This window comes from Pituophis catenifer, unplaced genomic scaffold, assembly GCF_029215685.1.
Source record: "Pituophis catenifer annectens isolate HBS135680 unplaced genomic scaffold, rPitCat1.0.hap2 SCAF_1, whole genome shotgun sequence".
NCBI classification, from domain to species: domain Eukaryota; kingdom Metazoa; phylum Chordata; class Lepidosauria; order Squamata; family Colubridae; genus Pituophis; species Pituophis catenifer.
In genome coordinates, this window is record NW_027256881.1 from 42,486,301 (window position 1) to 42,509,185 (window position 22,885).

General features: G+C 35.0%; 2 protein-coding genes across 3 annotated transcripts in view; both read right to left on the reverse strand.

The window, feature by feature from the left end:
• Window positions 1–4,556, reverse strand: part of DYNC2LI1 (dynein cytoplasmic 2 light intermediate chain 1) — a 28,492-nt gene extending 23,936 nt beyond the window's left edge. Inside the window, exons 1-2 of the mRNA XM_070948423.1 lie at window positions 4,485–4,556; window positions 959–1,076 (exon numbers count right to left, since the gene is read on the reverse strand). Of these exons, the coding sequence (XP_070804524.1) occupies window positions 959–1,076; window positions 4,485–4,498 (132 nt within the window). The 5' untranslated portion in view covers window positions 4,499–4,556. The remainder of the gene's footprint in view (window positions 1–958; window positions 1,077–4,484) is intronic.
• A 4,888-nt stretch (window positions 4,557–9,444) lies between these two features.
• PLEKHH2 (pleckstrin homology, MyTH4 and FERM domain containing H2) overlaps window positions 9,445–22,885 on the reverse strand; it is a 64,890-nt gene continuing 51,449 nt past the window's right edge. For both annotated transcript variants that reach the window (XM_070948443.1, XM_070948435.1), the window contains exons 21-30: window positions 22,519–22,616; window positions 21,000–21,177; window positions 18,379–18,534; window positions 17,829–17,926; window positions 16,921–17,062; window positions 14,959–15,104; window positions 14,242–14,371; window positions 12,824–12,910; window positions 11,665–11,802; window positions 9,445–10,022 (exon numbers count right to left, since the gene is read on the reverse strand). In XM_070948443.1, the coding sequence (XP_070804544.1) occupies window positions 9,852–10,022; window positions 11,665–11,802; window positions 12,824–12,910; window positions 14,242–14,371; window positions 14,959–15,104; window positions 16,921–17,062; window positions 17,829–17,926; window positions 18,379–18,534; window positions 21,000–21,177; window positions 22,519–22,616 (1,344 nt within the window). In that variant the 3' untranslated portion in view covers window positions 9,445–9,851. The remainder of the gene's footprint in view (window positions 10,023–11,664; window positions 11,803–12,823; window positions 12,911–14,241; window positions 14,372–14,958; window positions 15,105–16,920; window positions 17,063–17,828; window positions 17,927–18,378; window positions 18,535–20,999; window positions 21,178–22,518; window positions 22,617–22,885) is intronic.

The window sequence follows — 22,885 nt, forward strand, 5'->3', positions numbered from 1 at the left end:
TTTATCAGAATGTAGCTGTTCTGGTATTATTACTATTAATTATTCAAAGTGTTGGAAATGACATTATTAATAATAACAACAGGACACTTAAATGCAAGAATGACAGTAGCTATCTGTCTACCAATTACATTCATATGAGGAATCATTGGTAATTGTATATAGAAGGTTAATCAAATAATGTGTTTCTACAGGAAGTGGTTTTAACTGATGAGATGGAAATAAAAAACAATGCATGTAATATATATAACCTTCAATATATAATTTATTACTTTATGCTATAAGGATTAAACTGTTGGAGAAAACAGTCTATTTATGATGTGTTGTTCTTGCATTTCTATAAAAATAAATACATGATTGCTTAGGTTTTAGAGTAACTTTTATTTTTAAAATGCTGATTCCATTCATTTTGGGTATCCTCATTTAAAAAATAAGGCCCACTGAGATTGGTTATACTGAGATATAGCAGAATATGTCAGCAGTTCAAGTTTAAGTTTGTTCACTAAGCCAGCCTTCTTCAACTTGATGTCTATCAAACTGACACCTCCCACAACGTAAAATATTAAAAACTGGGAACTGAATCCCAAAATATTTGCAGATATGGGCTGGATAAAGTTACAATCATTGGCAATCATTGTCACTAGAACATACAAGTAAGAAATACACTTAGTACAGATAGTCTTTGTTTTGCAACCACAATTGAGACTGGCAACTTAGTTGTTAAGCAAATTGATCACTAAGCAAAACATCACAATTTTACAATTTTATTTCAGCTTCCCTTTGCTTTATGAATTTACATAAAGCAAAATGCAAAAATTAATCACAAGGTTACTTTTTCATCACGGTGGTAACTGTGAAAGATTACTAAACAAGTTGATTGCTAAAGGAGGACAACTTATTTTATTATATATTTAAAACAGAAAGTATTCTGCTTAAATAAAAGTCAAATACAGATCATTACCCCATTTTTATTTCCTAAAAAGAATAACGATCTTTCACAACATTCCAGAATGTCTCTGCCATCTTCACTGTTTTCTCTTTTCTCAACTTCCGCTTTAGCAATATCCCATATAGTGTCACTAGTAAAGAAAACAAAATACAAATATCTTCAAACAGAATAATGTCCCAATAAGTGCAGTTAAAGAAGCCAGTTCTGAATTAGTAGTTAAGCATTGGACTAGAAACCAGGAGACTGTGAATTCTAATTCCACCTTAGGCACGAAGCCAACTGGTGATCTTGAGCCAGTCACTCTCTCTCAGCCCTAGAAATGAGGCAATGACAAACCTCTTCCAAAGAACTTTGCCAAGAAAACTTTGTCAAGCAGTCACCAGATGTCAATACTGATTCAAAGGCACACACACAAAAACAAAAAATTCATTTAAGAAGCTTCTTTGACAAACATTTCTTTTCTTTCTTCACTGAAATTGGGAACACTAATAAATACCAAATACTAGCATATTTTTAAACTAAAATTATTTATCTTAATTGGCTATATGAATTACTGGCTATAAATATGTACTTACATTAAAATCAGAATAGCACTGAGAATCATTAAAATCATTAAAATGCATGAGAGTAGTTTGTGAAACTTGAATTCTAAACTGTACAGACTGGCATTCAGTTTTGCTCTGTTTTCACATTAATACATTTTTCCTTTATTGTAGGATAAAGGCAGGAATGCCTCTTTTTACTGATCGCTAACTCACAAGGGGTTACTGGCTAATTGACGTTTATAAATGATAAATGACTATACATTATAGTTTTTCTCAATAAATAAAAGAACAAGAAGAATGCTTTTGACTCATTTGTTTAATTGGATTCTTTATCTAGTTTTAGGCCTTGTGTGGAGAACAGATTATGTTTTGGGTCAATTTAGAGTTCACAAACAATAACATGGTTGCGTTAAGATGCACACTCTTAAACTAATACTCTGTTGAAGCACTTGTTGTTTTTATAACAGCATTCAGTCTTTTGGGGTAGAAGCCTATCAGCATGGCACATCTTGCCTTGGGAATCACTATAAATGAGACTTAATTCAGTAGGACTTCATTCTAAGAAGTATGCACTGATCTGTACTCTACCATGGTAGTCGTAAAAGTAAACACTCTTTTAATCATTACTCCTTCATGGATGCAGTGGATATACAAAGTCTACACACTCCTGTTAAAATGCCAGCTTTCTGAGATGTAAAAAAAGCCCAGACCTGAATCTTATAGAACAGGGGTATCAAACTGGCAACCCGCAGGCAGGATGCATCATGTGCAAGCCACACCCACCCTAGCGCCATGACAAGGAAAAACATCACAATACGTCACATGACGGCAACGTGACGCGGCGAGTTTGACACCTGTGCTATAGAAAGTCTGTGGGGATAACTTGAAGAAGGCTGTGCACAGGAGATGACCTTGCAATTTGGAGCACTTCTGGAATGATTCCCAAGGCAATATATGCTATGTGCCAGGCTTCTACCCCAAAAGACTGAATGCTGTCATAAAAACAAGTGCTTCAATAAAATATTAATTTAAGGGTATGCATTTTAATGCAACCATGTTAATATATGTTTTTTTTATTTTTATTTTTGCTACCTAAATGATTTGTTTGTTTTTCAATTGAATTGTACAGTTTATGTGTTATATTAGCATGGAGAGCACTTGCCTATAAAGTCACTAAGAATCAGACACATGCTATGATAAAGGTAGAAAAAATGCAGAATTGGTCTGATTTTTTTAAAATGGAAAAACCTAACATTTTAACAGGGGTGTGTAAACTTTCTATTTACACTGTATGTCCAGGTAGTTTCTTTGGCAACAGCATGGAACTGGTTTGCCATTGACTTCCACGGGAACTTCTTCATCTCATTAGCAGATACAGGTAGTCCTTGACTTACAATCCCAATTGAGCCTGAAATTTATGTTGCTAAACAAGACATTTGTTAAGTAAATTTTGTTGCATTCATGACTTTTCTTGCCATAATTGTTAAGTGAATCTGGATTACTCATTGACTTTGCTTGTCACAATGTTTCAAAAGGTGATCACATGACCTCAGGATACTGCAACCGTCATAAATACGAGTCAGTTGCCAAGTGCCTGAATTTTCACATGATCATGGAGATGCTGCAATGGTCGTAAGGGTGAACCTTGATCATGTCACTTTTTTCAGCGCCGTTGTAACTTTGAACGGTCACTCAATGAACTGTTGCAATCGAGGACTATCTGTAACTCCGGCTAATAAGATCATATTTGAGTTTCATTAAATTTCAAGTGCGTGTGTGCTTGTCCCAAATTCCCTGACAGCATATCCTGTTCCCATCCCATAGGTCTTTTCAATTGCCAAAAGCACAGTGACCACTTGACTAACAAAGCCATGTGTGGTGATAATGGCAGAATCTACAAGGAGGAGCGGACTTATCTAGATCTTTTTCCTTAGTTGTAATTACAGGTAGTCCTCAATTTACAACAGTTCACTTAGTGACCGTTCAGTGTTACAACAGCACTGAAAAAAAGTGACTTGTGACCATTTTCCAGAGTTACGACCTTTGAAGCATCCCCATGATCATGTGGTCAAAATTTGGATGCTTCGCAACTTGCATGTATTCATGACCGTCGCTGTGTCCCAAGGCCATGTGATCCCCTTTTGCGACCTTCTGACCAGCAAAGTCAATGGGGAAGCCAGTTTCACTTAACAACCGGGTTACTAAGTTATCAACTGCAATGATTCACTTACCAGCTGTGGGAAGAAAGGTTGTAAAATGAGGCAAAACTCACTTAACAAATGTCTCACTTAGAAATGTTGGGCTCAATTGTGGTCGTAAATCGAGGATTACATGTACAGCAGATGGTGATGGTGGGGAACCTGGATCCCCTGTGCGAGTCAGCATCTTCTGAGCAGCACAGCGGGAAGGCAGACCGCACTGCTCCCGGTCGCTTCCATTTTCACCCTTTGCGCCTCTGACCGTTTGAATCAACTTGTTCGCCCGCTTTAGATCCAGAGGGTGGGATCCCACTCAGTGATCGCGCGGCACCGTCACTGCTCGTTCGCCACTTTTAGGGCGGAAAAGTATGGAAAAATGCATTTGTGGCTCCTGCCGCCGCCTCGAGACAAGAGTTGTGTGCCGTCAAGATGCCCCTTTTGGCAACAGCACCCTTCTCCGCCGGCGCAGGGACAAACAGCGGCCCAGCGAGTTTCACTCTCCCTCCGAGAAAGAAAGCGAGCGAAAAGTGGCAACTTGGTCAACAAACGGCGGGGATTTTAGGCCGCGATCTACTCCCCGATAACCATGGCAACGGCGCCTCAGAATCCCACTTGCCATCGCTTTCTCTCTCGCTGGGGCAGCGAGGAGGGATGGGGTTCCGGAATGCAAAATAGTCCGGCCGATTATTGATATAAGGCACAGGACACACAAGTCTCCCCAGAGCAGGAATAGCCCGTGTAACACGTCACGGGTCCCCACTAAGGTAAACCCAACCCGAAAGGTCTTCTCTTTACCTGGCCCCAGGCATCTCTTCTCAACTTCGTCAAAAACGGCGCCGACAATTGTAGGCCTTGATCTACTCCCAGATCGCCATGGCAACAGCGCCTAACCTGCGAGCGGAGCTTTATGGGAATTGCAGTTCTTGATGGGAATTGTCAGAGAAATCTTTCTGGTCGCCACCAGAGAAACCGCGGGGCTTACTTTTTCTCTATGCGTAGCTCTTAATCCTGCCTGCTCACTCGCCCAAAGTTGTTAACGTGCTAGAATCGGTACTACCGGACTGAAGGGCTTGTAAAACGCGGGTCATTAAAAGTTTGGTCAGCGTAGAATTTAAGATCGTTAGGGGAAAATGTTTCCATAACACGCGCAGCAGAATTTTTTCTTCAGTCAGAATCAATCAGAATAGACCTGGAAGGGACCTTGAAGGTCTTCTAGTCCAACCTTCCTGCTCAAGCAGGAAACCCTATACCATTTCAGATAGGTGACTGTCCAGTCTCTTCTTAAAAATCTCCAGTGATGAAGCACCCACAACTTCTGAAGGCAAGCTGTTCCACTGGTTAATTGTCCTCACTGTTAGGAAGTTTCTCCTTAATTCCAGGTTGCTTCTCTCTTTGATCAGTTTCCAACCATTGTTTCTTGTCCTGCCCTCTGGTGCTTTGGAAAATAAGTTGTCCGCCTCTTCTTTTTGGCAGCCTCTCAAATACTGGAATAATACTGGAATATTGCATGTTCTGCTTTCAGGATTATTCCATTTTACTAAATTTCTGGACCTCTGAAAGCCGGTCAAGCAAGCCCCTCCCTAGAAACTGTTATACCTGGTTGATTGTTGCAAGTTTTTAAAGTTGTGCAGTGCAGCACTCTGCAGTCAATCTGGAAGCGAACCTTTTGGATTTACTTGCTCAAATGAGCAGAACCAATTACCCCTAAAGCCAATCTGTGAAATATTTAGGCTGGACAGTACATTGATGAAGATTCTCAGTCGTCCAGGTAAAGTTGTCTGGAAGCTGAGTCATGGCAACAGGACTGCTTTTCTTTTTGGTTTGAAACATTTCGCTGCTTATCCAAAGAAGCCACTTGGGTAAGCAGCAAAATGTTTCAAATAAAAAAAAAGTTCAGTCGCTGGACAGCGTGGTTTAAATGCTTTGAATAAGTAAAAGGGGAAAGAGCAATGAGAGCAAGAATATTTTGACTAAATAATGCTCTAAAGCAGTGCTTCTCAAACTTGGCAACTTTAATGGACATCAACTCCCAGAATTTCTCAGCTGGTCATGGAATTGAAATTCACATATCTTAAAAGTTGCCAAGTTTGAAAAACGCTGCTCTAAAATATGACACGCTATCTAACCCTGAATCTATATGACAAAATACAGACTTCTTCTTCATTTATTTTATTTGTTAAAATGGTTTACAATTATATAAAAATACTTTATACAAAAGCATATCTAGATTAAATAAATATAAATATTCTAATATACATTAACATTTTGTTAATTTTAAGGACAATTTGAAATAACAGAGCCATTAAAGTATTTCTTGATTACATTTATATAAATTGCATATATTTTCAGTTTTCATTATTTTGGGATGGGGTACCATATTTAACATTTGAAGATAAATGTTATGTATGGCTAGTTGTACCAGTATACATATAGATAGGATGCATCTAGAACAATACAAAGGGACAGATGTACATTCAGATGTGCAATCCAGTTTAAACTTAGTTTATTACAGTAGTGAACATTGCAAACAGTAAGCTGTTTATGCATACACATATCTCTTAACAGAATCACAGTGAGAATAATGGTTGCAAACATATGTCTCTTTTTAATAAAAATGTACAGTAATTGAAATATGATTATACATAGCCTCTATAAGAATATCAGGGTACCACTATTAATTTTACATGGAGACAGCAGCAAATATAGAGCTATGTTGGGCTCTTGCCCAAGTACCTTGAAAATTAAAAAAAAAAACCACAGGTTAAAAATTCAAGGTGGTAGAATTTTATGCAGTTTTTATTTTCCAGCATGAAAATGGATCTGCTAATTAAATGTAATGAACTTGCTTTGGAAAATGCTGGTCCCACTTCTAAAGTCTAAAAAGTCTTCAAAAATAAATTTCCCCAAATTTGTCCTAATTAGCAGCATAGTATGTCAGAAACCCTACATATACAGATTTGCAGAAATTTATTTATAGACATGCTAGTTGGCAGGGTGGATAAAAATCAATGATTTTTTTTAAAAAATTTTTTTGATTTAAATCGGATTTTTTTGATTTTTATCGAATTTATTTTAATAAAAAACTTTTGGGGTAAAAATCTATCATAAGATAGTTTTCTATTTAAGATACATAAATAATTTAGTTTATTCAGCATGAAATGGAGCTTAGTTATGTAGCATGAGGCTGTATATTCTGCAACACTGGGACTATCGGTGAGTCAACAGTGGGTCAAAGGAGTAGCAGAGATGGCAGTTGCCCTTTAAAAATTATGATTTAAATCGAGTTGATTTAAATCAAGCCTTTTTACTAGTGATTTAAATCAACTCGATTTAAATCAAATCCACCCTGCTAGTTGGTTATGCAACAATAGTTTCTTTTAAATCAGTACTTTCTTTTTTAACAAAAGGAGAAATTTTGCATAGGTAACAAACTGTGGGAGGTGAGAAATAGTTCCTAGGCTGTAATCATTTGTAGTATCCTCTAGAGAATGACTGTCCAAACTTTTGGCTTGCCTGGGCAACACTGAGTGAAGAGGAATTGTCTTGGACAGCATATAAAGTATATAATGTAGTTATATAAAAATGCACATAATAATTTTCAAAGTTTACAATCTTGTGGGGCTGCATTACTATCTGTCCAGCCAGGGCCAGATGTGACCCATGGTACCAGGCTTGGACACATCTGCTCTAAGGTCAACCATTATTGTGCTGATGAAACTAAAGAAGAAAAGCTTTATTGAGCTTTTATTCTTTCATTCAGCTTCACTAGGTTAAGAGTGATACTCTAAGATGCTCCAAGGCACCAGAAGAGAGGGGGTGAAAATGACTACATCTACCAACATTTAAGAATTATGAGAAATAGTTTTTCCCTGCTAAACAACCAGATTGTTTTTTTAACTTCTAGATGCTCAGAACAATGCAAACAAGATGATGAAGCAGGACAATATTAAAGTACAGCATGATTGATGGACTACATCTGGCTGAGATATTCAGTTCCGCTTTTTTCTGAATTTCCTTTCTATTTTAGTGGAAGAAAAATCAGCATTACTAACTCCGTGCTGGGATAGTAACAGCTTTTATAATACTCAAGTTGTCTGTACTTGCTTTTAGTACATATTTTATCCTGTCCTATTCGTAAAGCTCCTTTCCACCAGCAGGATACTTCTTTCGTAGCCCAAATAATTCCAGCAAGTATTGAAAGTATAGAAGTTGTGACTATCTACTGTATACCAGGGCATTATGGCAGGCTTAGCCACTAAGACACATTAAAAAAAAGTTAAGAGCAACCATGTGATTCTCTGTGCCACAGAATTCTTTAGTAAAATCTATTAAAATTATTATTTCTGTAAATTTTACCACATATTTTAAAACTGAAGAATGGCAAGTTTTGCTCAGAGTTTTGATATATATTTATCAACATTCAGACACTGCACTCATATATATATGAGAATATAAGTGAGTAAAATTATTTTAATAAATAATAAACAATAGTGATAAATGGTTTTGTAAACTTGTAAAAAATAAATAACAGATCTGTGAATTGCCTTAGGAGTCAATAATTAAAAGAATTCGGCCAGGTGTACATTGACTAGTAGATGTAACAGCCAGCTTTTTGAATGAGTGAAGTGGATTGGCAAAGATTTAAAATAATCTCTCCCTTCCCTACCCTACAACTCTTCAATCGATTATCTACTACACAAATGAAAATGGAAATTGATATTTTTATCATATATCTTGAATTCAAAGTGTACTTTTTTGCATTGCTGATTTAAGTTGTTAATAATTGTACATGTAGTCTTGTACTGTTAACTAATATTATGCCACTCAGAGAGAGTTGTCTTTTGTTTAAACAGTATTGCTTATAAATTCAATTAGAATTAATTTATGAGCAACAGTTTTAAAAAAACTAAAACTACCTTCATACATGTATGCTTATCAGTAAATGATATAACATTATGCTAACTTGCATGTGTAACAATTGAATAGTACTTCACAGTACCAACAACAGATATTGTCCCTAAAGCAAAATTTCTATCCTGAGAGTTGCAAGCCAATAAAATAGAGCAGAAGAAAAAAATGATGGATAGAGATCTGTTTGAAAGTACCAGAATGAAAAATTTTTTATGAAGTTTTATCAGGTATTTAAATGCGAAATAGTTTTCTCAATAAGTAGTTTATAAGGTTATATCTAGATCAATTAAGACTGAAAGCACACATCTTTATGATGGAGCACTCTTTCACCCTAAATGAGTTATTGTATATATACTATATTCACATATCATTCCAAGATGTAATTACTTGTTTTTAGCTTAAAGTGATATGCAAATAGGATCAGCGAATAAACCATTAACTTGTTTTAGAGAAGTAAACTACAGATTGAAACAACTATTTGCTATTGGCTTAATCATTATAACTATGAGTCATGGAAGGATTCCCGCAATCTGGGTTATTCCTAATATGTTTTCTGCCTTGCCAAACGCTTAACTTATCAACATAGAGCTAATATAAGTGCAGTTAAATGAGAAGAAACAAACTATGACCTGGTCAAAGAATTATAATTACTATACTCATTGCAAGAATTCTGTCATATTTTACAAGAGATAGTTTAGCATGATAAGTGGATGCAGTCACATTTTTTAGAAGTTCTAAGTCTAGGAGCTATTTAGAAAAAACTGAAAGAGTTTAGAAGAAAAGGAGGAAAGCAGAGGCTTTGTATGAATCTTTGTATATAAAGATTATTATTATTTCTCCAACTTCTGATTATTTTTAGTTACCCAATTCACAGTGTTTACTCAGAATAATTCTATTTGGATTACCATATATACTATATATATTATTTTGTACTTTGTATATTATAATAATTATGAAGAAAAATGCAATTTCTTGTGTACCACAGCTTTCAGCTTGAGTAGGACTATTACTTCTAGGATGCAAAAATCCAGATAGTTATCAACGCAAAAAAGATCATTCTTCTATATTTTTATTGTCATCCAGAGATCACCTGGATTTTTACAGTTCACATCTGAGAGTCCCAAGCTTGGTAGAAGAATAAACGTGCAAGAGTTATTCTTAATTTCTAATTTACAACACTGTCCTTTCAAAATAATAACCTAATATAAATGACATACATTTAGTCCCACTATTCATAGATACTTGAATTTTTCATAATAAAGTAGGTCCTTTGGTTGGTCTGTTTTGCAGTAAAAATGAATGACATTCTATATCATTAGATTTTGGATTTCTTGATTGTGGAGCAGAAAATTCATGAATTGTCTTCTTCTGTTGATGAAAATTGTTAATATAGCTGGCAATAAGTAGAGTAATCTCAAGGATCTGAAACAAAATGCATGCAGTTAATAGTAATGATACATTTAGAACACCTTTAATATATCTTAATTGTCTAATTGGACTACACAGAATGGGGAGCAAAAAGTAGAGTGTGTCTTAAAGTTCCAATTCAACGCTTTCTCCAATGCATTGATAATATTGTTATCAAAGTGTGCCCATCAATCAAAGGATATGAAGGAGGGGGTATGGTGCCTTTGTACCAGTTGATGTAACTAGCTACAGAAATTGTATCAGCTTTTCTTGTTGGAAATGCCTCCACCCATTTGGAAAACATAATTTTGCATTTTGAAAATGATACTTCAATAAAGATCAGGAAACACTATTATAGGTCAAAAAGATTTTTACAACAAATACTGTAAGGGAGAAGACAACTCAGAATCTGACTGTTTTGAGGATATTTTCCTAAACATTCTTGGTTCTATCTTCTTCTCATTTATTTCATATATTGCTTTCATAACGATTGTTGTTGTTGCTAGTTGCAAAGTCATGTCTGACCCATCGTGACCCCATGGACAACGTTCCTCCAGGCCTTCCTGTCCTCTACTATCCTCTGGAGTCCATTTAAGCTCATGCCTACTGCTTCAGTGACTCCATCCAGTCACCTTGTTCTCTGTCGTCCCCTTCTTCTTTTGCCCTCAATCTTTCCCAGCATTAGGCTCTTCTCCAGTGAGTCCTTCCTTCTCATTAGGTGGCCAAAGTATTTGAGTTTCATCTTCAGGATCTGCCTTCTAAAGAACAGTCAGGGTTGATCTCCTCTAGGACTGACTGGTTTGATCACCTTGCAGTCCAAATGAGTCTTCTCTAGCACCATAGTTCAGCCTTTCTTATGGTCCAACTTTCACAACCATACATTGCAACTGGGAAAACCATAGCCTTGACTATACGCACTTTTGTTGGCAGGGTGATGTCTCTGCTTTTTAGTATGCTGTCTAGATTTGCCATAGCTTTCCTCCCCAGGAGCAAGTGTCTTTTAATTTCTTGGCTGCAGTCCCCATCTGTGGTGATCTTGGAGCCCAGGAAAATAAAATCTGTCACTACCTCCATTTCTTCTCCATCTATTTGCCAGGAATTGAGAGGGCCAGATGCCATGATCTTAGTTTTCTTAATGTTGAGTTTCAAGCCAACTTTTGCACTTTCCTTCTTCACCCACATCAAGAGGCTCTTTAGTTCCTCTTCACTTTCTGCCATTAAAGTGGTATCATCTTCATATCTGAGGTTGTTGATATTTCTCCCAGCAATCTTAATTCCAACTTTTGATTCATCTAACAATTGTAGCCAATCACAAAATACACATTTAATAAAAGGCCAGTCCTAGTCCTTCCTGCATGTATTTTGCAACCCTTCCACTTACCTTTACATTTTGTTTAGGTTTAAGCAAAGGATTAGTTACAGCCATCTAAATACCTGAGACCCATCTGGAAACTAGAGATGTTTTTTAAAATAAAAATGGTGCCAATTGTTTGTTTTGAGTCATGCCAACCTTACATATAAGATGAAAAGCATTTTTAAAAACAAAACTTAAAAGTCAATTAAGCAGGGAGATTTCTAAGAGTGTTAGATGTCTACTTTTGTTCTACATATGCAATGTCATTTAAAGTTGGTAAACAATTTTGGTTAATATACTAACCTTTGGTTTGGCAAAAGTAAACAAGAATTTTTCAGTATGCTTCTCTTCTGTACTCATGTTGTTTACCACCAGCATAAAGTCTTCTTGATAACCTCCAAAGGTCACTAGGTTCTTATATAAATATGTCAGTATTAATCGCTTAGAAGTCCAATAGAAATGATGTTCCATGAAAGAGAGGGAAAAGAAATAAAGAGAAAAAATAATGTCTATTTATTTTCATAGGCATGGCTTTGAACTCAGGAATTACGTAGCGTTTAGAATGGATTATAAGGGAATGTTTCATTTCAGTAATAATCTGTCAGGACTGCATTCTAAATCTTTGTTATGAAAGTCACCAACACAGAATCAATTCAACCAAAATACTGTACAACATGCTCACTACATATTATCTCACATAGACATAGAATACATTTATAAATAAACCAGGATATATTCACAATCATAATGTTTATTGAATTATATATACCGGTAGATTGGATCCTGACTTAATCATACTTCAAGAATATCCGATAAAAGCAGAGAGGCAATATCTAATTAAATTCAGCCCTTTTGATTTTAATTAACTATATTAAATATGATTAACTCTGAATCCATTCCAATGAGACTTATTTTTTAGAACAAGTATTTGGCATTATGGTCTAAGACATACTTTTTAAGAAATAACCCTTTGTAATGGGGTGTGAGAATAACCTTGAAGAATAGGAGGAAGAGCCATAGCCAAAACAATGGTTAGATAAGAACAATCTTAGTCCAAAGCAGAAATATAATTTGAGAAAACATCTCAGACTTAGCTCTGAGTTCTCTGTAGGGTAAAGGGAGGTGGGTGGTCAAGTTCATACTTGCAAGATATTAGGGTTTCTTGTCTGGTCTACCTCAAAAAGACTGACAACAATATTGCAAGTCTGAATATACTTCCCCCTTTATATTAAAAATTGTAATTGCCATATTAGTACTAGTTAAAAAAAAATTTCAACACTATTTTCTAATAGTGACAATTTAAATCAACAACAACCAGTTGTACAGGATGCTTCCTTTAGGGCACAGTTATAAGTGTGCTGAATTCTGATTTTATTTAAGCTGGTCTAATACTGTAAATAACCTTTGCAGGTATAAATACCATTCATTTATGTATAAAGCATTCAAACTACTTTCTCCTTACCATGGAGTTGTATTCAAGAATATTAATACCATTTTCAGAAACAGCAAGCCATATCAATTTGCTCTCTGGTGTGGATGCTGTCAAAAGCTAAAAACAAACAAAACAACACAATAAATATACATACAGTACCTACGTAACTGTAGTTATGACATTATATATAATAACAAACTGTTTTACATTTTAAATTAATAACTGAAACAATGAATAATTCCATAAAAAGAAACTACCTGAAGGTAAGCAATGAAATTTATTGGTGTTTCCTCTGGAAACACAAACAATATTACAGAGACATGGGTTCCCCTTTTCTAAATGTATTCAGGAAGAGACTAGATAATCACTTGTCATAAATGCTCAAATTTGGATTCTTGCCTCAGTAACCTCATTCCAACTCTGCTTTTATTATAATCAAATTTTCCTGCTTTTGGACTACTCTATTATGCTCAAACATAAAGTGAAATCAAAACAACCATACATACATACAATTTATATAGTTCAAATAAGAAAGCCAGTGCAATGTATTAATTTAAAAGTAGGCCAGAAACTGGGAGACTATAGCTTCCAGTCCCATCTTAGGTACAAAGATAATTGGGTGACATTTGACCAGTCACTCTCTCTTAGCCATAGGAAGGAAGAAATGGCAAACCTCTTCTGAAAAACCTTGCTAAGAAAACTGAAGAATTGGGCAGATAATGCAGGATGCAATCAGTTTTGTCTATAGCTATATCACTCAGCAGCCTTAGAAGATCATGGGAGCAACTGTACCAGTGGTGAAATCCATTTTTTTTTACTACCGGTTCTGTGGGCGTGGCTTGGTGGGTGTGGTGTGGCTTGGTGGGCGTGACAAGGGAAGGATAAAGCATAATCTCCATTCCCACCCCACTCCAGGGGAAGGATACTGCAAAATCCCCATTCCCTTCCCACTCCTGGGGAAAGGATATTGCAAAATCTCCATTCCCACCCCACTCTGGGGCCAGCCAGAGGTGATATTTGCTGGTTCTCCAAACTACTCAAAATTTCTATTACTGGTTCTCCGAGCTGCTCAAAATTTCCACTATCGGTTCTCCAGAACCTGTCAGAACCTGCTGGAATTCGCCCCTGAATTGTACTCTACACTGGTTAGATTGAATTTTGCAATTAAATAGTTTTCCTAGAATAATGATGGAGTCACCCTCACTGGAAGTTTTCAAATGTGGATGGCCATTCCTGAATTGATTAAAGTGTTGATGCTATGATCATGATCCTTACCCATTGAATATTTCCTGCTCTATTCAATACATTTATAAAACACACATAAGATATTGATTACTAAATGCTTTAATTATTTTTAATGGCAAGGGTAGAAAGTGCAAGGAAACAGTATACAGGCAAATATTTTTTTTTTCCTGCTAAAGAAGAAAGTGAAAAACTATTTTTCTTACTTTTGCTGCAAACAGTTTGGCACCATAGAGAGGCCACTTCCGTACCACAGCAAGGTAAATGCGCACACAATCTACAGCAGTATGCCCACGAAGAGCCATCCATTTGGTTGATAATCTCTGGTAAAGCTGTCTTTTAAGATGAAGCATAAGGAGAAAAATATAAAATAAAACAATATGGGATAAAATGAATTATTATTTGACTTTTATGAAGCAAAATATGTATATGTATATACAGTGTTTATGTCTATATATATATATATATATATATATATATGAAATGAGGTAGCATTGTTCTGTAACTTTTTAAATTTTGGATTTAGTTAATATGATTGTGATATGAGATAATTTCCAGTTTACTGGCAATAGAAATGAAAAAAAATCTGTATGATGAGAAAATGGAGCAGATAGTCACATGTACAGTACTCTTCCAATTTACAATGTATGTTTTACCTTTTGTTGCACATTATTTCTTTTACCATCGTATATTCAGAAAACTGCAACTACAATAATTTTCATAATAAATATAAAAAATGAAACTATTAAATATTAAAAAAACAATAGTGTACATTTAATTTGGGTGTTAATCACATGTTTTGAAATAATTTATCCAACTTGCCTAGTCTCTGTCTAAGAAATGAAAATTACTGAAACATTTAACAGGACCTTTATGTAGTTCTATTTGCAGCTTTTTTAAAAATATAAGTATTAGTAACATACCTTAATTGTTCTTCTGAACAATTATCTCTGTATCTTTTGGGGTAAAATTTCTCTACAACTTGTTTTAAAGTTTGATTAGATTTTGACAGGGAAGTTACTTGACCTGCTGGAGTTGAGAAAGGTCTTTCAAAATCTCCTATTTCCACCTTGTGAATAAGCAGCATAAGGAAAAAATAGTGAACAAAAAAGTGATTACAAAAGCATTTTGTACTTAAGCATATAGATACTTAAGCATCTATAATCTAATATCTATAATGTACTGTGTATGTTCTCGGTAATCTTTTAAATAATTGTAATAAATCTAAGTGTTGTAAACTTACTTTTAGAAGCTAAAAGTTTTTGATGCAGAAATTAGGAAATAGGTGTGTTGGATATGTTTGCTGCCTTGCATTATTTGTAAAAATAATAAAGGTGAGATACAATACAAATAGAAATAAATAAAAACAGTCAATGAAATCATATACCGTATTTTTTCGACTATAAGGTGCGCTGGTGCATAAGATGCACCAAGATTTTGAAGAGATAAGCAAGAAAAAAAAACTTTTTCCTCCCCAGCCCACAGGAGCACTCTGCAGGCCTCCCAAAGCCTCTGTGTGCCCTGTTTTTGCAAAAAACGGACCCATTTTTAGTAAAAATGGGACACATGGGGCAGGGCTTTGGGAGGCCAAAAATGGCTGCATTCTGTGTATAGGACACACCAACATCTAGATGCCAGTAGAATTAAATATAAACATTTGGTGTTTGTGGTATTGTGGTGTTTTATGTGAAGAGTAACCATCATTTTCTTTAAGTAGACTTAAACTCAGATGAAGTCACTATAGTATTTTTCTGCTCTTGGACTATATAAGGCAGAATGTTGCTTTCAAACCCAACAAACACTGAATTTGTGATATGGATCACTAGATGTTGATATATTGCATATCCATAGAGAAACACTGCCAGGCCATTTATACTGTGACCATATAGTTCAAACACTATCAGCAATCAAGAGATACTGGTCTGGATATGGACTGAAAAATACTTCTATTCATACCAATGTTCTGTCTGGATCATCTCTACCACTCCAGTTATTTATGAAATAAAAAATTTCCCTTTAAGGCAAATTATGTCTGTTTTTAAGCCATTTTCCTGTATTTCATAAGACATTGATATATTTCATCATTATTAAATGGGATTCAAATGCATCACAAAAAGTTAATTTATGGCATGTTAATGTTTCTGCATTAAAAGTATTCTGTGGAAAAACACTTTTTCTTCCTAATCACAGTATTTTGCTATTCGGAAAATGCCATTTCCCCCCCTGTTTGAAAAAGCCTAAAAGGTTTAGTACTTCCCATAGACTACTCAAGCACTCCTTAAAATAATAAAAAGGAACTTGTTTTTCTTATCAAACTGTCCTTCCCATTTCTTGAACCTTTTTCTTTTTGTTTGGCTAACGTATTTTTCTAATGTATACCTCTCATATATACCTTTGCTAGAATTGACACATTCCCTAAACATTAAAAACTAAATTAACAAAAAATATACATAAAGCATACTTTATAAAAAGCAAGGTGTCAATAGAGTCTCTAGAATTGGAGTAGCATATAAACCAGTAATAAAAAAAATATATATTGAATCCTCCTATACATTATGTGGGCCTGGACAACTCTTATTATAGGTAGCAAATTTCGAAAATGCTACTTAGCATTAACATTAACACTTATCATTTGGAAAGATATTTAAAGATCAATTCTCCAGCATCACTGTTTTACTTTCACAGTTTGGCTATTACCAGAAAATAAAATGTTGAATTTCACCGATTTGATAAGGCTTTGGGTTCAGATAAAAAAAGAATTATTCCAAGCATAAGGCCTAACATTCCAGAACATAAGAGTAACTGATTTATCTATGCTTTATTATATCATCATAAAAGAAATCTACATTAAAGGCAGACAACTGGAAAATCAGAAACATAATTACCTGGGCCAGAAGTGCTGCCAATTCTAGTGCCAGATCTTTATTTACAGGGAAGAACCCATTTATAATTTGATCATTTGTCTGATACATTAACAGTAGCTTTTCTCTTTCTGTCTCTCCCCGGATTTGTACTGAAAAATAGAGCCTGTAAAAGAAAACAGTGATATGTTAAATGCTGATAATCACATAGTATGTGCAGTATGTGCAGGGAATAAATTATAAGGTACTGAAATATATATAAAGTCAGTTCTAGTAATACACATTTTAAAGACTACTAAAAAGAAATCTGATCATTTTAAAACTGAATTCATGGAAAATTATGCCCTCTGTAGAAATATCAAAAGAGAGAAATTTTAAGACTACAGTGGCACAATGCAATAAAAGAAACATTTTTAATGTGATATTCACATAGGTTCTAGCTAAATGTCAGTATTATAAACCTTTTATAGGAAAAAAAATATAAGGTAGCCATGCAGCAGGAAAATCACAAGAAATAAGGCAAGGAGATAAAAAAGGCAACCAAGACAAGGCTAAAATAATAATCTGAATTTCGATGTTCAGCAGGAAATCTCCTTTCTCAGAACACAAGACCAGAAGACTGTAGACAGGAGGACCAGTTTCTACTTGTTTCTCCTTGGTGCACTACCATCTTTGTTTACAAGTTGCTTTCAATATGGAAATGACTTTCTCCGATGGAATCCAATTAAGCCGGTAACTTTAGTTTCCTCTGAATTTTTGCAGTCTTATTAGGAGATATGCAAGCTAAGAAAGGAAGTTTCTGGTGGATCCTCCTAGATCTTTTGTCCTTAAATCTTAAAAAGTAGCTTCATGCAGAAAACAAGATATAAATGTATTCTAAAGTGCAAAGTTTTATAGTGATAGTAGATAGATAGAAATTCATTATTTTATACCTATTTTTGTAAGTAAGCCTAACTGTTCTTGTGCCTTCACATTTTCCTGGATGCTGCTCTTTAGAGGCTTGCTCCCATCTAGAAATAATGTCACAGATCTACAAGGAAAGCCATGAAGAACAGGTTTATTCCATGAATTGCCCTATATTGTACATTTTGGTTAAAAATTCTTTTATTGTGCTGAAAGGATATTTGCTTAAACTTATTTTGGAATAAAGTAAGAACGAGGGGGAATTGTTTTACTGGCTCTTAACAATGTCATGCAAATCAGCTGTGATAGAGTATTACACTCATATTAGACCGAAAGCACTGAACATTTTTACAGTTATTCTTTTCCAATGATATTTTAATGAATGTTTTGAAAATTATGAACAAAATTTAACAAATTTTGACAATTTAACAAATTTAACAAATACAAAAATCTTCACCATTTATTATACTACTTTGTTTGCATCTAGAAAAAAATTAACACATTATAGTTAAGAGAATCTTAATTCTCTTATCTGTAATATATATATAAAGTAGCTAAACTATTAAAATAGTTGCTCACTTTGATGTTTCCTTGAAGACAATGTTCAATATCCTTGCCGGAAGGATCATCAGTAAATAGGGCAAATCCTGACTGTGCAGGTTTTCTCATTCCTGTATCCTGATTAAGCGTGCTCAAAAATTCTTCAACAGTGGTAGAAGCATCAAATCCAACAACCTGTGCAGACCACATAAATTTTACATCAATTAATTTTGCACCAAACTTGAATATTAGATTTTAAAGTAACAACTATCATGCTGAAAGTACAAAAGTAACATGTAGAGGACTGGATTCAAGGATGTTCTACCTCCTTGGTGGGATTCAATTTTTTTAACAACCGGTTCTATGATGTTATTTGGGTGGGCATGGCTTGGTGGTCATGTGACTGGGTGGGCGTGGCTATGTGTATAGGGACTACTCAGAGGGCTGAAAAAGTCATTTCTGACTGGTCGTCGCACTTTTGACTGGTCCTCATACTTAATGACCATCCTCACATTTATGCTCATTGCAGCATTCTTAACAACAGTGTCACTCATTTCACAACTGCTTCTCTTCATCACGGTGACAAGACAGAGCGCAAAACATAAAATGTGAGGACAGTCGTAAGTGCGAGGACCGGTCAAGTGTAAGGACCGGTCAAAAATAACTTTTTCAGCCCTCTGAGTAGTCCATATGCACAAAAGGACTACTCAGAGGGCTGAAAAAAGTGATTTCTGACAGGTCCTCGCACTTTTTACCAGTCCTCGCACTTATGACTGGTCATCATTTATGCCCTTTGCAGCATTCTTAACAACTGTGTCACTCATTTCACAACTGCAGTGCTTCATGTGACCGGGTGGCCATGGCCAGGTGGTCATGTGGCATCGCTTCTTTGCCCTAATGACAGTTTGCTGCAGTGGTCATAAGTGTGAAAAACGGTCATAAGTCACTTTTTCCAGTGCCATTGTAACTGTTGTAAATCAAGGATTATCTGTACAAAAATACAAAAAGCTTCTTTGCTTGCAAAAAGCTGCCCTAAGTACCAATCATTAGATTAGAAATACCTGCAAACTGGAGTTGCAAATCAGGGAGGGTGCCAGAGCACCTTGAAGAATTAAAATAGTTAAAATGTAGTGATACTATCAGCAGCCAATTCTTGCTCATAAAGTGAAATCCTTTAGCAGAGAGATCATTTAAGCTCTCCAGAATGAAGCAAAGGAGCAAACAGAGTATCTGTTGCTTGTTAAACCAATTGCCAGAACAAATAGACACAGAACTAGTCAGATTTCCAAAGCTGGTTTTTTTCAGGAACAGAGATTAACATTTTTCCTTCCAAACAAACTGAATAGGGAAAATTATCTCATCACTAAACACAGGATTAAAGATCACCAAGCACAGAATTAAACTTCACCAAAAACCAGTTTTAGAGCAAAAGTCAGAAAGGGTATGTAAACTCACGTTGAATGTCAATCTTTCTAGCTAGCCAATAAGCCTTGCTGAATGTCACTCATCTTGGTTCCTTGTCATTAAAAGCTTCTGCTTCGTTATTCAATTATTTCTTCAAAGTGCTGATCATTGCACCCTGGCTGGAAGAACTCCAACAGGGGAGTATTTTCTCCCAACAGCGGTGTAAAAAGCTTAAAACAACCCTTCCCCTTTAAGAAAGTCAAGCAAAAAAAAAAAAACCTCTGAGAACCTCCGGAACCTGAAGTGACAGTAAGTCTAGGCATACTGCCGGAGAGGCAGTTTCTGTAAACAGGGCAATAAAGATTAGGCTAGGAAACAACACCGAATGTTGTAATTCCTTACAGGATTAACCCTGTAAAGTGGAAAAAAACAAAAGGAGATTTCTTTTAACAACCGGTTCTCCTAACTACTTAACAACCGGTTCTACCGAACCGGTGCGAACCGGTAGAATCCCACCACTGCATCTATGTATCCAAATCAAACTGAAAATACAAATATATGATATAAAGCTAAGGAAAATTATACAATGTAAAGATAAAAATATGGGTAGAATCAAAGAGATATATTTTCCAAAATAGCACCACCTGAGTCCTACAATTACAATTACATATATATGTCCCATTGTAAAGCCATAGACAATGAACCAATGAATAATAAGCTTTTGAGTCTACAGTAATTGAAAGGTATATTACTGAACCTGTGGGTACTCTCTTCCTCCTCTAGATATACCCTATATTTGCTTCTTATTGTACTTGCTTGGTTGCAATGGATTTATCTTGGCTAGATGAAATCACCAATCCTCTGATTGGAAACTTTAGAAGAAAGAAATTATGTCTACTACAAGCACCACACAAAATCACTAGAGCTAATTATCTCTTCTGAAGACCACACCAGCCTCCATGGTAATATTCAGAAATCTTCAATACTATAAAACAACTGCACATAACACCAAAACCAGCATGAATAATTTATTATAAATTGCTACAAATTGTTTTTCTAATTAAAATGTATATTCATTTTATCTGGTCAAATTGTATTTACTGAATAAAAATGTGCACACATAAACTTGCATTCAGATTGAAAACTATCTGTTTATCAGTAAGGGGGCAATTAAACCTTGAAATCTTTAAATATCTGTGGCATTTGTGATTTTATCTTCCCATTATAATTTTACATTATTTTAAGCTTAATTTTACCTGGTATATGCCATTCATGAAATGTACTGGAATGCTAAAAGGCAAGGAATGATGGTAGGGATTTCTTAGAAGTGTTGAAAGAATTTCCATTCTCGATGGTCTGGCTTCTCTGTCACCATTCTGTTGTGTTCTTTCTACACATCGTTGACAGTAAATTGCGTATTTTCCAAATTCAGTCCTGTAGGCACAAAGCTAGTCTTTATGGCTTCATATTTTAAAACAGATTTCAAATGGTCATGTTAATGTTTAAAAGTGTTTAATATGTCATAGTACAAATCTGTGGATTATATACGTCATCATACCAGACGAATACAGTAAAAGAAATGCATACTTAATAATACATGTGTTAACAGCAGCCGGAATCATGTTCACATATTGGAAGGGCGAGGAGATCCCCACAGAAAATAAGATAATAACAAAAATGTTAGAATGTGCAGAAATGAATAAACTAACTTTTGAAATTAAAGAAAAGGAAGAATATTTTGAGGTATGGGATCTGTTCTATTGGTGGTTGGATGAGAGAAACGAGTTAGAACTTCGAAAAATATAAGAGAAAGATTAATTTTATTATTAGGATTGTTTTCTGTAACTTATTAATTTTGATTAATTTTGATTAGTATTAACAATTAATATATTATGAGGGAAAAGCACTGTTATTATGAGATTACTATTGGAGAATGCTATTATTGTTACTATGATGAATGTTACTCAAAAGAATTGTAACCAGACAACATGCTGTTTATATGGATTTTGAACATGTTGCTCTTTTAATCTATATTAATATATATATATATTTTAAAAAAACATAAAAGGCTAGAAGGCAGGACAAAAGATAGAGCTAAACTGGGAAATCTATTGGTTCATAGCCTTAACCAAAATATGAATGCAATAACTTCATCTTTCTTGTGAACTATGGATTAACCGTTTATTGAATATCTCCCCTCTTTTAACAGAGAATGATGTCAAGAAAAAGCCAACTAAATTTCATTCTAGTATTTAATTTTTCAAGAGATATATTATTAAATATTTTGTACCTTTCCCAATCTCTTCAAACATAGCTGTGAAATACATATGTGAAATGCAATACAGTCATTTAAATGCTGTACCAGCTCAAGGGTAGATGGCACCCCTGGGTCACATTAACTGAGGGTGCTACCTGCCAATGTAAAGATTTGCATTTTTAGAATAACCTTTGGTTTTGGAAGAGGGGACAACATTGGGGCCTCTTAAACTTTCATACCTTAGGCCAGTGCCTATTGTTAGCCTTAGCCTTAGCCATTAGCTGGTCCTTCCTCAACAAGTCTACTAAGTTTCCAATTTGGAGCCCAAGTTGGATTTTAAATGTGAAAAAAAGAATGCTGAAGTGATAGCATCCGAGGTTATTTCACTGAGGTCACAATAATAATTAAACTGCTATATGTGATAATGTTTTATGTTTCTATGTTACATTCCATTCCAATATTTCAGTAATAAAAAGCAATTTTTAGATTTCAGTGATTTTATTTTTCATAATATATACCTGGAATCTGCATTCTTCTTCAAATGAAGTTTGATGACCCAAAGGAATGGGTGTTGTGGGAGGAAGAGTCCAACACAGAGTGCTAAAAGCTGCCAGGCCTAGTCAAGAAAGAAAAGCAGAATCATCGCCTCAAGTTTCTTTCAGGATCAAATTGTCTTCAAGCAAAGCCTATGATAATAACAGACACCAACCTCTGAGAATTCAGTTTAAAGCCATTAGTTTTGTGTATACTTTTGTAAGATTAGAGTGAAGATAAACAAAATCAGACAATAGACAGGAGAATACAATAGAAAGGAAAAGGGAAAATTGGTAGATACATAAAACTCAGATAATGCAAACTCTCAAGTCTAGTATTAGAAATATAATA